The sequence below is a fragment of the Candoia aspera genome, chromosome 1 (assembly GCF_035149785.1).
Source record: "Candoia aspera isolate rCanAsp1 chromosome 1, rCanAsp1.hap2, whole genome shotgun sequence".
NCBI lineage: Eukaryota > Metazoa > Chordata > Lepidosauria > Squamata > Boidae > Candoia > Candoia aspera.
Genome location: NC_086153.1, coordinates 164,621,246 through 164,634,861, shown reverse-complemented (window position 1 = coordinate 164,634,861; position 13,616 = coordinate 164,621,246). Strand labels below are relative to the sequence as shown.

General features: G+C 42.5%; 1 protein-coding gene across 1 annotated transcript in view; it reads right to left on the bottom strand.

Moving 5' to 3' along the window:
- Nucleotides 1–4,691, bottom strand: part of CD2AP (CD2 associated protein) — a 74,752-nt gene extending 70,061 nt beyond the window's left edge. The window contains exon 1 of the mRNA XM_063317725.1: nt 4,533–4,691. Within this exon, the coding sequence (XP_063173795.1) occupies nt 4,533–4,536 (4 nt within the window). The 5' untranslated portion in view covers nt 4,537–4,691. The remainder of the gene's footprint in view (nt 1–4,532) is intronic.
- Between the last annotated feature and the right edge of the window lie 8,925 nt (nt 4,692–13,616).

The window sequence follows — 13,616 nt, the reverse complement described above, 5'->3', positions numbered from 1 at the left end:
GCGGACCAATTGAATGGGTCCTGCCTCCCTGCGGAGGGGGGTGGTATAAGAGAATCTCAAGGCCACCAGGGCGTGATCTGACCATGACAATGGGGATAGCTGTAACTCTCCCCTCAGGTCACATTGCCACTGCTCCAACAAGAAAACTAAATCCGGGGTGAGGCCGCTGTCTCGAGTTGGGTCACGAATAATCTGAGTAAGGCCCATGGCTGCCATAGTAAAGGTAAAGGTAAAGGTTTCCCTTGACGTAAAGTCCAGTCGTGTCCGACTCTAGGGGGCGGTGCTCATCTCCGTTTCAAAGCCTTGGAGCCGGCGTTGTCCATAGGACACTTCCGGGTCATGTGGCCAGCATGACTCACGGAACGCCGTTACCTTCCCGCCGAAGCGGTACCAATTAATCTACTCACATTTGCATGTTTTCGAACTGCTTGGTGTGCAGAAGCTGGGACGAGCAACGGGAGCTCACCCCGCCGCGCGGTTTCGAACCGCCGACCTTCCGATCGACAGCTCAGCGGTTTAACCCGCAGCGCCACCGCGTCCCATATCATGGCTGCCATGGTAGCCATGAATTCCCAAGCTGCCTCAGAGGCCCGCCCCAGGGAAGGCAGATTGAAGTCCCCCAGAACCATTAAGATGGCCTCCAGCAGCTCAGGCAGGGAGGCTGCCACGCAGCAGGGAGGCTGGTACAGCAGCAACACTCCCAACTGCTCTCATGCACCCAACTTGAAAAACAGGGTCTCACAACCGGCCACTTGTGGGGCAGGGCCCCTGAAGGCCACCAGAGACTCCTGGATGACAACTGCCACCCCTACTCCCCTACCCTGGAGTCTCGGCTGGTGCCATACTGTAAACCTGGCTGGGCACATTTCTGAAAGGGGCACCCCTCCTTTGGGGCCCAATAAGATCATTATTAGCACCGATAACGTATTGTGATGTAGCCTGCCAGTCAGACCCTCATGACAAGATTGTCAATCAACATCCCCACATGGGAGAGAGTTGGTCATGTACAGTGAAATACCCAAGCCCCTCCCTCTGACAGAAATAGAACATGGTTTGGACCCTTTAAAACAAGAAAAGCACAGGACTACTATTGCTTCCCACATCCTCCAATTAAAGTTTAGAATTTCAAGGAGTCTGGAGGACATCCAGGTAAATAAGGTAGAGGAACTTTTTCTTCAGAAAATTACTAGCTGCTACCACAATGCAGGGTGTTGACCAGAGTGTGAAAGCCCCAAAAGCTGCTGGAGGAGAATGTTTGAGACATCCTTCTACCTCATGGGCTCAGCCATTTGGAACAATGTGGAGCCAATTTTTTTGTAACAGAAAGTTACCCACAGAAACTCATTTACCAAAATGCAATGATTTTATAAAAATGAATTGTTTTATAAAATATAAAAAGCATTACCTAATATAGATTTAGAGGTCTGAATTACTATCAGTGCATTAAAAAGCCCAACATATTCATTAAAAACTCTTAACAAAAATTAACGTGCTATTAAACTACCCCTAATCACAATAACAGGAGCGGTGGCTAATACTTTAAGAGAAGAGAAAGAAAAGATCCAAAAAGATCTGGACAGGCTTAAATAGTGGGCTGAATTCAGTAGGATGGAATTTATCATTATTTGACAGGCATTAGGATAGGCAAGGGGATTCTAGCACTGGAAGAAAGATAGTGAGTTGAAATGGCCATCGAAAGGTCCTAGTTAAGATTCATGAAAAGTGCTATACACATATTCTGCTAGTGTTAATTTTCTAGCAGTGGCTTTGGATAAGCTCTGTGACACAGAGCAACCTTACAATGGTAAACGTATCTTCCTTCCTGAAAACCAGCAAAGATAATTTTAAAATGTATATATACATAATACTTGAAAGAAAGAAAAGATCACCACTATACCACACCACCTGTCCCTGGCCAACAGAAACAAGCGGGCCAAAGGATTTGCCTTGTTCCCTCAATTTTTAGGATGACTAAGTGCAGTGATGTTTTTTCTTATCAAATATATCAATTCACACTACTATTAGCAAGCAGGAGGGCTTTCAAGATATTATACTGTATGTAAAATGAACACGTGTTTTTCGCTGTGTTTTATCAAAATGATCATGTTTAAGATACTGAAGAAAATGCAAGAGCAAAATGTTACTCAATTTCAAATAAGGCAGGGTAAGTTTATTGTGAGACCAGACAAACAAGCTTATGTGCATTTTGAAAGCACTTCCACATCAGTATATATTTACAGAATGTTTTCCCCTTTGTATGTGCCTAAGCATGCATATTCAACTCTATCTAATTATACAGAGTATTATCACAAGAATGATCAACGTGGAGAATCAGGCTTCTGTGAACCAGGTGTCTTAGCCACAAATGAATTGTAGCACCAGACAACCCTATGTATGAATATTTCTGGATTGGAACTATACTGTCTTTGCAAATTATACAATAAGTTGTCAAGAAATACCCTGAATATTATTATAAGAGAAACTGACTAAAACAACTATCTCTGGGGAGGGGAGGTGCATTAATAAGTAGAGAAGAATATTTTTGCATGCAAAGAGAAAACTTTCAAGAAATAGCATATAACAAAGTAGTCATACATGCAATACCATGACTGTTGAACTAAACAAATATCTATAGCATATACCATAGAAATTTTAGGTTTTGCTGCACCAACACCAATTTATAAGCAGTCACATTTAAAGTAAAGTCCACAGGCAACCACATGTCATTCCTAATCAGGGGAAAAGAAAACCCTTCAGAAAGTATTATCAAGCAACATTACATAATTTTTTCCACACACTGAAAAAACTGTTGAAATAGACTTGAAGCAATTGCTAATTAATAACCAAAACAGGATTTAGGTTTTACGCAGCCACTGCCACTTCCTCCAATTATATAACACTGCCGGTATTTGTTATGTGGCAAGAAATCAAGTACTTTATTGTTTTCAAAAAAATATCAGGGTTCTCTTTTAAATGTACGGTATCTTTTGTTCTTCATGAAAAAAAAAATCTACATAGAATTCTATTTGCCACAAATAAAAATCAAGTTACAAATCTATCTGGTCCATTACAGATCTTCCCAAATAGATCTAATATTCTTGCTTCACTTTTGTATCTTTTTATTTATTAATTATTTTTATTTTATTTTTTATCCCATTTTTATTATTTTTATAAATAGCTCAAGGCAGCAAACATACCTAATACTCCCTCCTCCTCCTTTTTTCCCCACAACAGCAACCCTGTGCAGTGAGTCAGGCTGAGAGAGAGGGACTGGCCCAAGGTCACCCAGGTGGAACTGGAACTCACAGCCTCCTGGTTTCTAGCCCCTTGCCTTAACCACTAGACCAAACTGGCTGTCTTTTGTTACAGCTTTGAAATGCATGCATTACTTAGCAACTATACAGTGTATATTCCTCAACATGATGAGGGGAGGTGCCTATATTTCTGGCAGTGAATTGATTTCTTTCCACAATCAACACATCGTATACTCAGAAATAGTTCACACTGGATAAACTAGATTTACTGTACTGTATTTCTAAAAGACAACGTAATTTCAGGCTGCATATGGTTGCAGAAAGAATTTAGCAATCCCTTTTTACTGTACTTTATTTTAAAGAAACTGATACAAAAATCCTCAATACATAAAAGCAGATCAGATCATACTCAGATCATACTCAGCCATGCAACCTTTCATAAAACTGATTTGTGTAGCCCAGAAGTAAGGTAAATTTACATAATGCCTGAACTGTAATCCAACAAAAATCCACAGAGACTTATCAACCGTAGTGCCTTGCAAAACAGCAACAGACTTTTACTAGTTCCAACATGCTTCCACATGAAACAAAAAGCAGGCAATATTATTAAAGCACACTTCGCTGAATAAGACATGGGAGTTTCCTTCCCCATCACTTTTCAACATAAATAAAAATAGCAGTCACTAGGATATAAAAGTTCCTCCTTACTTTCTAAATATAGGGAAAAGTTCAGAAGAACCAGGAAGTCAACTATAGATTTCTAGCCTTAAACTGAGAGGAAGCCCATTCAAGCTTTCTGTCCAGTACCCTACCTGCTCGCGTAATTATGACTAATTGGATACTCCGGAGGCTTCGAGGGTGAGAAAATATGCAACTCCGCCAGCATTAGCGCCCAGGGACTAGTGGTAACCTTTGATGCTGGAGGAGGGGTGAACCGCAAAAAAGGCCACTTTCCCCATCCTATTTGGGTCTCGTTTGAAGGAAAAGCGAGAGAGACTGGCCGAGAATGACCAACGGGGAAGGGGGAGACCAGCCCAGGGTTTTACGGAAAGCCGGGAGGGGCTCCTGAGTCCCACGCCGCCAGTTCTGAGTGAGGGCTGCGGTGGAGTGGAGTGGAGGGACGAATCGTCTTCCGAGGCGTTTGTTCCCCGCTCCCCATGAGGAAACGAGGCAGACCTCTGGGGCAGCCCCCACCCCAAAGGCCGGGGCGAGTAGCCAGGAAGGAAGGTTCATCCCATCGGAGGAGTGGGGCGAAGGCTCCCTCCTCTCCCGCCTTACCCATGCTGGGCGAGCCCGGCTGGGCTGCACCCCCGCCGCCGCCTCTTCTTCCTCAGCCACCCGGGCCTCGCGGTCTAGCAGTCGCCAAACTCAGGCCGGACTCGGCAGCTCTCCATCGGCGGCTCGCGCGGCGCGACTCGGGCTGGAGGAGTCGGGCTCGCTCCCCGGCAGCAGCAGCAGCCCGCCAAATCTCCGCCGTCCACAGCAGCCCCTGGCGGTCTGGCCCGGTTCTACCCGCGCTTCCTCTTCCTTGCGTCCCGCCCGCCCGCCGCGGGAATGGGGGCAGGTCTGGGGGCGACAAATCCCGCGAGACCTCGGCGGGCCCGCTCCCCGTCCCTCCCGTAGCGCCGGGCAGCGCTGCCAGCAGCCTGCGGTTGCCAGGTGCGGGATGCGTCGGCTGCTCCTCCCGCTCACGGATTCCTGCCGCCTCCGCGAGCAGGGACGAGAAGGCGTGCATGGCGCCCCTCGTGTGGTCCCGGCCTTTCAACTGGAAGGGAGACCCTGGCTTTTCTGAGGGTCCGTTCAGTATTAAATGGAAACCAACACACGGAAGAGGGCGCTTAAGCATGTGCAGAGGTCATTCGCTTCTGATCCTGAGGACAGGGTTCAATTTTGCATCCCGCCTTTCAGCCCCTGAACTTCAACATAACTTTGTGAAGAGTAGCCCTGGGTGGCAAAATGAGTCTGGCATGAGTGTTTTAAGAGGCTATAGACATCCTCCAGTGAAACGTCAGCGTGGAAAAGAGCATCGAGCTCCCATACGGGTTTTATAAAACAGCCCCACTGCGTGAGAGGATTATGGCTCAGGGACGGAACAGCGTATTTGTAGGGTAAAGTTTCCAGAGCCGGTCTGAGGCCTCTCCTGTTAAAAGGAAGGTGTAGCTCACGATGGAAAAGAACAGTCTCTGAAGACCATGGTGGGCTGGATGGAACTAAATTCCAACCTGCAATCAACTGTTTCCTAAATCCTTAGAAAACAGCACTTAGCACTGGCTGCTTAGTAGACAAAACGGAATAACCCTCATATGAGTTCCTTTAGAAATTCAGGGTGGATTGAGAGATACAAGAAGCTACTGTTTTTTGCAGGCAGGATAAATCACAGGATCCCTGCCTACTCTATTTCTTTGGTCCGTGATTTGTGAGGCCATCCATTTTAAGACTTGACAAGGAGAGTAGGTAGGGCCTATCATTACTGTACACCAGGGTTTCTCAACCAGGGTTCTGTGTCACCCTAGGGCTCCATGAGAGGTCACTAGGGGTTCCCTGGGAGATCACGATTTATTTAAAAAATTATTTCAAATTTGGGCAACTTCACTTTAAAGAGGTAAGTTTCATTCTTTATTTTTAGTTTAAGAAAAATGCACTGTTAATGCATATATACAGGCCTACACATGAAACAAGTAATTTTGTAACGTCTGGCCTATATTTGAGCCTGAAATTGCAGAGGTTCCCAGAGGCCTGAAAAATATTTCAAGGGTTCCTCCAGGGTCAACAGGTTGAGAAAGGCTGCTGTACACAAAGTGAGGCAGGAGCTTCAGAAAGCAGGCATAGAGCAGGAAGTAACAGCTAGGCATTCAAGAACAAAACATATACTGTACGCCACAACTTCTATTCTAAACCTTTCAAGGTAGCTAAAAGGAATGAAGAAGCTCCTCCCACTGCTAGGGTGTTAAACTGAAATGCATCTGTCGATTCAGACACTGTTTCTAAATTTAATAAAAGGCATCACTGTGCCCTTTGCGGCAGGGACCAAAATGTCCTGGGGCTATGACCCCCCCCCCGTTTGCCCCCAAATAAAAACACTGAATAGGGTTATTTATTAAATCTAAACTGTAACTCAGTAGGGCAATTTCATTTAATTTATTTTCTCAGGTGGTCCAATATGGCTGCTCTTCCAAAAAGCTTGTGGAAGCAGGGATGACTGGCCTTCTCTGTCATTTTCAACTATCTGTGGAGGAACTGAGACTGAAAGGAGACAGTGAGCTGACTTTACAGGAAATCCTATGAAGCTAATGATAAAAAAAGAGATGTGGAACCGGAAACTATTGGAATGTTAAAACTGTCAATCCTCGTGCTCAGCCTGTATGTGTATATGACTGTATACATACAGTTGATATTACAGAAATGCCATCAAATTCCAGCGACTTCTTTCCAAAGAAACGAGCTGAGTAAGTTCTGATACCCCTTACATTTTCACTTGATAAAAGTTGAGTGTACAGTAACATTTATTTGGATGAAAGTGAGAGATCAGCAATTTTTCTGGCAAGTGTTCGAAGTATGAAATTGAACCATTTTATGTTTCTGTTTCTAAGTGTGTATGAAACAACAATTCCCATAATATTTTTGCTGAAATAAACTCTTCTCCAGGAGCATGCAAAAGAAAATTAGCATGAAGTTAACACAAATACTGTAAAATTGCTCACATTTTAAATATCAGTTTTGTTTTGTCAACAATAGGAAAAAAATCTGTTCTATTTTCCAAGGTGTAAAAACATACACCTTGTGCAGACGCAGTGGTGCTGCGGGCTAAACCGCTGAGCTTGCCGATCGGAAGGTCGGCGGTTCGAATCTGCATGACGGGGTGAGCTCCCGTTGCTAGTTCCAGCTCCTGCCAACCTAGCAGTTCGAAAACATGCAAATGTGAGTAGATTAATAGGTACCACTTTGGCGGGCAGGTAACAGTGTTCCGTTCAGTCATGCCGGCCATATGACCATGGAAGTGTCTACGGACAAACGCCGGCTCTTCGGCTTTGAAATGGAGATGAGCACCGCCCCCTAGAGTCGGATGTGACTGGACTTAATGTCAAGGGAAACCTTTACCTTTACCTAAAAAACATAAATACTTCCATTTGGCAGTGCCAAAGGGGTGCATTCCCAGTTTTTACAAGAAGATAGCTTACTTGAAAAAGAATTGAGAGAACAAGGTTGATTTTAAGAAAATTCAAGAGAAAATTATTTTCTATTCAGACTAAAAGGCTTAACAACAAATCCCTTATTTTACAGCTTCCTGACAATACCAAAACTACAGTTTTGGTGTTTAGGGCATAATGCTGCTATTCCTGTTTCAGTTGGAGATAATAGGGCTTCTATAAATGTTGGGCAACACTTGGGAGGCAGTGAGCTTGCATGGACCATTGAGAGCACGTTTTGGTTGTTCTCACAATCTGACCTGAAATGGTAAGTTTGGCCTATCACAAAATACCCGTTTCCCCAAAGACAAACTACTGAGCTTCCTCCCTGCCACCCACTGCAGCATTCCAGTTTTTAAAAGCTTACCTTTCTTTTCTGTGCAAATGGGCATGCTTCCAAAGGAAACACAGGGTTGCAACCAACTAGCAATGCCAAAGGGGCATTGATTTTTTTAAACAGCATGCCAGGCTTTCATTTATTTATTATATCAAAGAATTTAAAAATAAAAAGGGTGACTGCAAGCCTAACTGTATTAAAGGAGTTTTCTGCAAGTGCATTGATAGGGGCAGAATCTTTACTCTTAGATAAGAGCAGGGAGACATTTCATCTACAGTTGTATGGGAATTTCCCTAATTCAGACTTTTCAAGCTAGTATACAAACCAAAACACAGTTATACTTCGTATTTACACTTACTAGATTGTTGTGAAAATATACAAAAACATGTTAGTAAAAATTATTTGCAAAAATGTATATATAAAAGGAAAATTGCATACAGTTTAGAACCAATTGCACACACATTAGAACCAAGTATTAAAATGTATACAATTTTTAAACAACTTTACAAATCATTGTGGAAACAGAATAAACAATGTACATAAGGATGGAAAAATTAGAAAATGAGCTAAAGTTCGATTGACTATCCCTTCTCTTCAGGATATGATGCTCTCATGTGAAGAATTCATTTCTGAACAGCTCACCCAGCATATGAGAAAGAATTCATTAGAATTTTAATCTAAAACATGGATTTTGGACATATGACCAGAATAATTACTAAAAAAAATAATTCAAACCTGGGTATAAGTAGTTTTTTAAAAAATCAGATAAGCCGCATAAACTCTCAAAAACAAAACAGAAAGAAAACACTGGAAATGAGATTAGTAACAAAAGCAATGAAAAGTGATAGTTTTCATCAGTAGTTTACAACAACAACCTCAAAATGTTTTTTTAACCTTTTTAAGCTATAAAAGAAAAGAAAAACAATGTCGAAATACAAAGTTAGATCATTTATACAGAAAACAAAACAAAATAACCAAAACAAACAGGAAAAAAAGGAAAAAATTAACGCATGTTAGAACGAATATGTATACAACAGATTTCAACTCCTAACAAATTAAACATAGACCACACAGAATGATATTCATCAGCCTTTCCATAGGTCAGTAGGTAATTTCATATACTGTATGGAAAGTATATACATGATTTTCAGTTCAGTACATTAAAATATTCTATCAGAGTAAAACCAGTTTATCTCATGCTGTCAAATGAAAAATCCATAATTCTTCATGCTTTGATATATTCCATTTTTTCAAAATAGAATTTAACATATTCTCATCTTTGACCCTTGTTCCCTTTGAAGGTGTGGTAGCATGCTACTGATCTTAGAAAATAATTTCTTGTGACCTGAGTTTTTATTAGAAGATCAAATATTTACAAAGCAATTCACTATAGGCATGAAGTAATAATTTCATTTAATAATCCTTCAGCAAAGGATTGTTACCTTGTCGTGGTGCTGGAGCTTGAGTACCTCAGTGATGCCATGAGCTAAACCGTGAAGGGCCACCCAAGATGGGAAGGTCATGTCAGAGAGGTCAGACTAAATGCGATCCCTGGGGAAGGTAATGGCAACCCACCCCAGTATTCTTGCCATGAAAACTAAATGGATCAGTACAACCAGAGATATGTTGGTATACCATCGGAAGATGAGACCCCCAGGTCGGAAGATGGTCAAAATGCTACTGGGGAGGAACAGAGGATGAGTTCAACTAGCCCCAGACGTGATGACGCAGCTAGCTCAAAGCCGAAAGGACGGCTAGTGGCCGACGGTGCTGGTGGTGAACGGCGAATCCAATGTTCTAAGGATCAACACACCATTGGAACCTGGAATGTAAGATCTATGAGGCAGGGCAAATTGGATGTGGTTATTGGTGAGATGTCAAGATTAAAGATAGACATTTTGGGCGTCAGTGAACAGAAATGGACTGGAATGGGCCACTTCACATCAAATGACCACCAGATCTACTACTGTGCACAAGAGGACCACAGAAGAAATGGAGTAGCCTTCATAATTAATAGTAAAGTGGCTAAAGCAGTGCTTGGATACAACCCAAAAAACGACAGAATGATCTCAATTCGAATTCAAGGCAAGCCATCCAACATCACAGTGATCCAAATATACGCCCCAACCACAGATGCTGAAGAAGCTGAAGTAGAGCAGTTCTATGAGGATCTGCAGCACCTACTGGACAACACGCCTAAAAGAGATGTTATTTTCATCACAGGAGACTGGAATGCTAAGGTGGGCAGTCAAATGACACCTGGAATTACAGGTAAGCATGGCCTGGGAGAACAAAACGAAGCAGGACATAGGCTGATAGAATTTTGCCAAGACAACTCACTCTGCATAACAAACACTCTCTTCCAACAACCTAAGAGATGGCTTTATACATGGACTTCACCAGATGGACAACACCGAAATCAGATTGACTACATCCTTTGCAGCCAAAGGTGGCAGACATCTATACAGTTGGTAAAAACAAGACCTGGAGCTGACTGTAGTTCAGATCACGAACTTCTTATTGCACAATTTAGGATCAGACTAAAGAGATTAGGGAAGACCCACAGATCAGCTAGATATGAGCTCACTAATATCCCTAAGCAATATGCAGTGGAGGTGAAGAATCGATTTAAGGGACTGGACTTAGTAGATAGGGTCCTGGAAGAACTCTGGACAGAAGTTCACAACATTGTTCAGGAGGCGGCAACAAAATACATCCCAAAGAAAGAGAAAACCAAGAAGGCAAAATGGCTGTCTGCTGAGACACTAGAAGTAGCCCAAGAAAGAAGGAAAGCAAAAGGCAACAGTGATAGGGGGAGATATGCCCAATTAAATGCAAAATTCCAGAGGTTAGCCAGAAGAGATCAGGAATTATTTTTAAACAAGCAATGCGCGGAAGTGGAAGAAGACAATAGAATAGGAAGGACAAGAGACCTCTTCCAGAAAATTAGAAACATTGGAGGTAAATTCCAGGCAAAAATGGGTATGATCAAAAACAAAGATGGCAAGGACCTAACAGAAGAAGAAGAGATCAAGAAAAGGTGGCAGGAATATACAGAAGAACTGTATAGAAAGGATAACAATATCGGGGACAGCTTTGACGGTGTGGTCAGTGAGCTAGAGCCAGACATCCTGAAGAGTGAGGTTGAATGGGCCTTAAGAAGCATTGCTAATAACAAGACAGCAGGAGATGATGGCATCCCAGGTGAACTGTTCAAAATCTTGCAAGATGATGCTGTCAAGGTAATGCATGCTATATGCCAGCAAATTTGGAAAACACAACAATGGCCATCAGACTGGAAAAAATCAACTTATATCCTCATACCAAAACAGGGAAACACTAAAGAATGTTCAAACTATCGAACAGTGGCACTCATTTCACATGCCAGTAAGGTAATGCTCAAGATCCTGCAAGGTAGACTTCAGCAATTCATGGAGCGAGAATTGCCAGGTGTACAAGCTGGGTTTAGAAAAGGCAGAGGAACTAGGGACCAAATTGCCAATATCCGATGGATAATGGAAAAAGCCAGGGAGTTTCAGAAAAACATCTATTTCTGTTTTACTGACTATTCTAAAGCCTTTGACTGTGTGGACCATAACAAATTGTGGCAAGTTCTTAGCGGTGTGGGGATACCAAGTCATCTTGTATGCCTCCTGAAGAATCTGTATAATGACCAAGTAGCAACAGTAAGAACAGACCATGGAACAACGGACTGGTTTAAGATTGGGAAAGGAGTACGGCAGGGCTGTATACTCTCACCTACCTATTCAACTTGTACGCAGAACACATCATGTGACATGCTGGGCTTGAGGAATCCAAGGCTGGAGTTAAAATCGCTGGAAGAAACATTAACAATCTCAGATAGGCAGATGATACCACTTTGATGGCTGAAAGTGAAGAGGAACTGAGGAGCCTTATGATGAAAGTGAAAGAAGAAAGTGCAAAAGCTGGCTTGCAGCTAATCCTGAAAAAAACCAAGATTATGGCAACCAGCTTGATTGATAACTGGCAAATAGAGGGAGAAAATGTAGAAGCAGTGAAATACTTTGTATTTCTAGGTGCGAAGATTACTGCAGATGGTGACTGCAGTCAGGAAATCAGAAGACGCTTAATCCTTGGGAGAAGAGCAATGATAAATCTCGATAAAATAGTTAAGAGCAGAGACATCACACTGACAACAAAGGTCCGCATAGTTAAAGCAGTGGTGTTCCCCGTAGTAACATATGGCTGCGAGAGCTGGACCATAAGGAAGGCTGAGAGAAGGAAGATAGATGCTTTGGCCCTGTGGTGTTGGAGGAAAATTCTGAGAGTGCCTTGGACTGCCAGAAGATCAAACCAGTCCATCCTCCAGGAAATAAAGCCAGACTGCTCACTTGAGGGAATGGTATTAAAGGCAAAACTGAAATACTTTGGCCACATAATGAGAAGACAGGACACCCTGGAGAAGATGCTGATGCTGGGGAGAGTGGAGGGCAAAAGGAAGAGGGGCCGACCAAGGGCAAGGTGGATGGATGATATTCTAGAGGTGACGGACTCGTCCCTGGGGGAGCTGAGGGTGTTGATGACCGACAGGAAGCTCTGGCGTGGGCTGGTCCATGAAGTCACGAAGAGCCGGAAGCGACTAAACGAATAAACAACAATAATTTTATAAATACAGACTACTGTACAGTAAACGAGTTGATACTTTATTGGTTCAAACAATATGTACAAGTATGTTTAGCTAGGTAGCAAATTCTAGTAGCTGAAAAATCCATAAATTTTAGATCCTGCTGGAGAATTCAGCCAGGATGACTTTGTTACTGTTAGCTTTGCTGCTATTTTTTATTTTAGAGAATAGTTCGTGGTGTAATATTAAAATGTCATCTTCATTTCCCAGATTCCTAGACACTTAATGGCAACAAACAACGTAAACTATAATATACAGGACAAGCATGAGAGCAAGGAGGTCAAGTAATTAAACGTGTTCTGACATGATAAAAATCCTGCCCCTTACTTATTTGCATGCAATTTCATAATACAAGGACAAAAGGGCAGTGCTTGCATTATGATGTCAGGACACCTATTTTGTCATTTTGGCATCATCATGGAACAGATACACCTGAGTACTGTACATAAGAGTAAAGAACTAAATACTGCTGGGAACAGGCATCATTTGATTGGTGGAGATCACCAATCAACTTCCATGATGCCAACATTTCCTCCTCCTCCCTGTAGAGTTATGGATGGGAGGGAGGCTGAACCTTGAGAAGACTTAGACCTGGTCCATGAAGTCACGAAGAGCCGGAAGCGACTAAACGAATAAACAACAATAATTTTATAAATACAGACTACTGTACAGTAAACGAGTTGATACATCACTCTGAGAAAACTGTTTTCATATGTTCATATATGATCATATAGACATGAAAGAGTTTCATAAACAGCAGGGCTATTACTTAGGACATCCATTTGGCTGCCAGATATTGCATCTGATTAGGTGACCATTTGTTGTATTATTTGTGGGTGTTAACTGAGATCTGTCATTCTGAATAAATGAATCAATGAAAACAAAATCATCATCTGTAATGAAATTCAGGCACTCACTCACTCTCTGGCCTCCTTGTGCATGCTAGGGTCTATGGAGCTGCCCTTGAAAACCACTTGGAAGGTGCCGCTGGTCTAGATTCCAGCAGCATGGGTAATTATGGGCATGTCATATCATACCTACACAACATCTTTGCTCTGTGAGCTGCACTGGTTACCAGCAGGCTTCCAAGTGCAATTCAAGGTGTTGGTTATCGCCTATAAAGCCCTTCATGACATAGGACCTGGTTATTTGAGGTAGCATCTTGTCTTCTA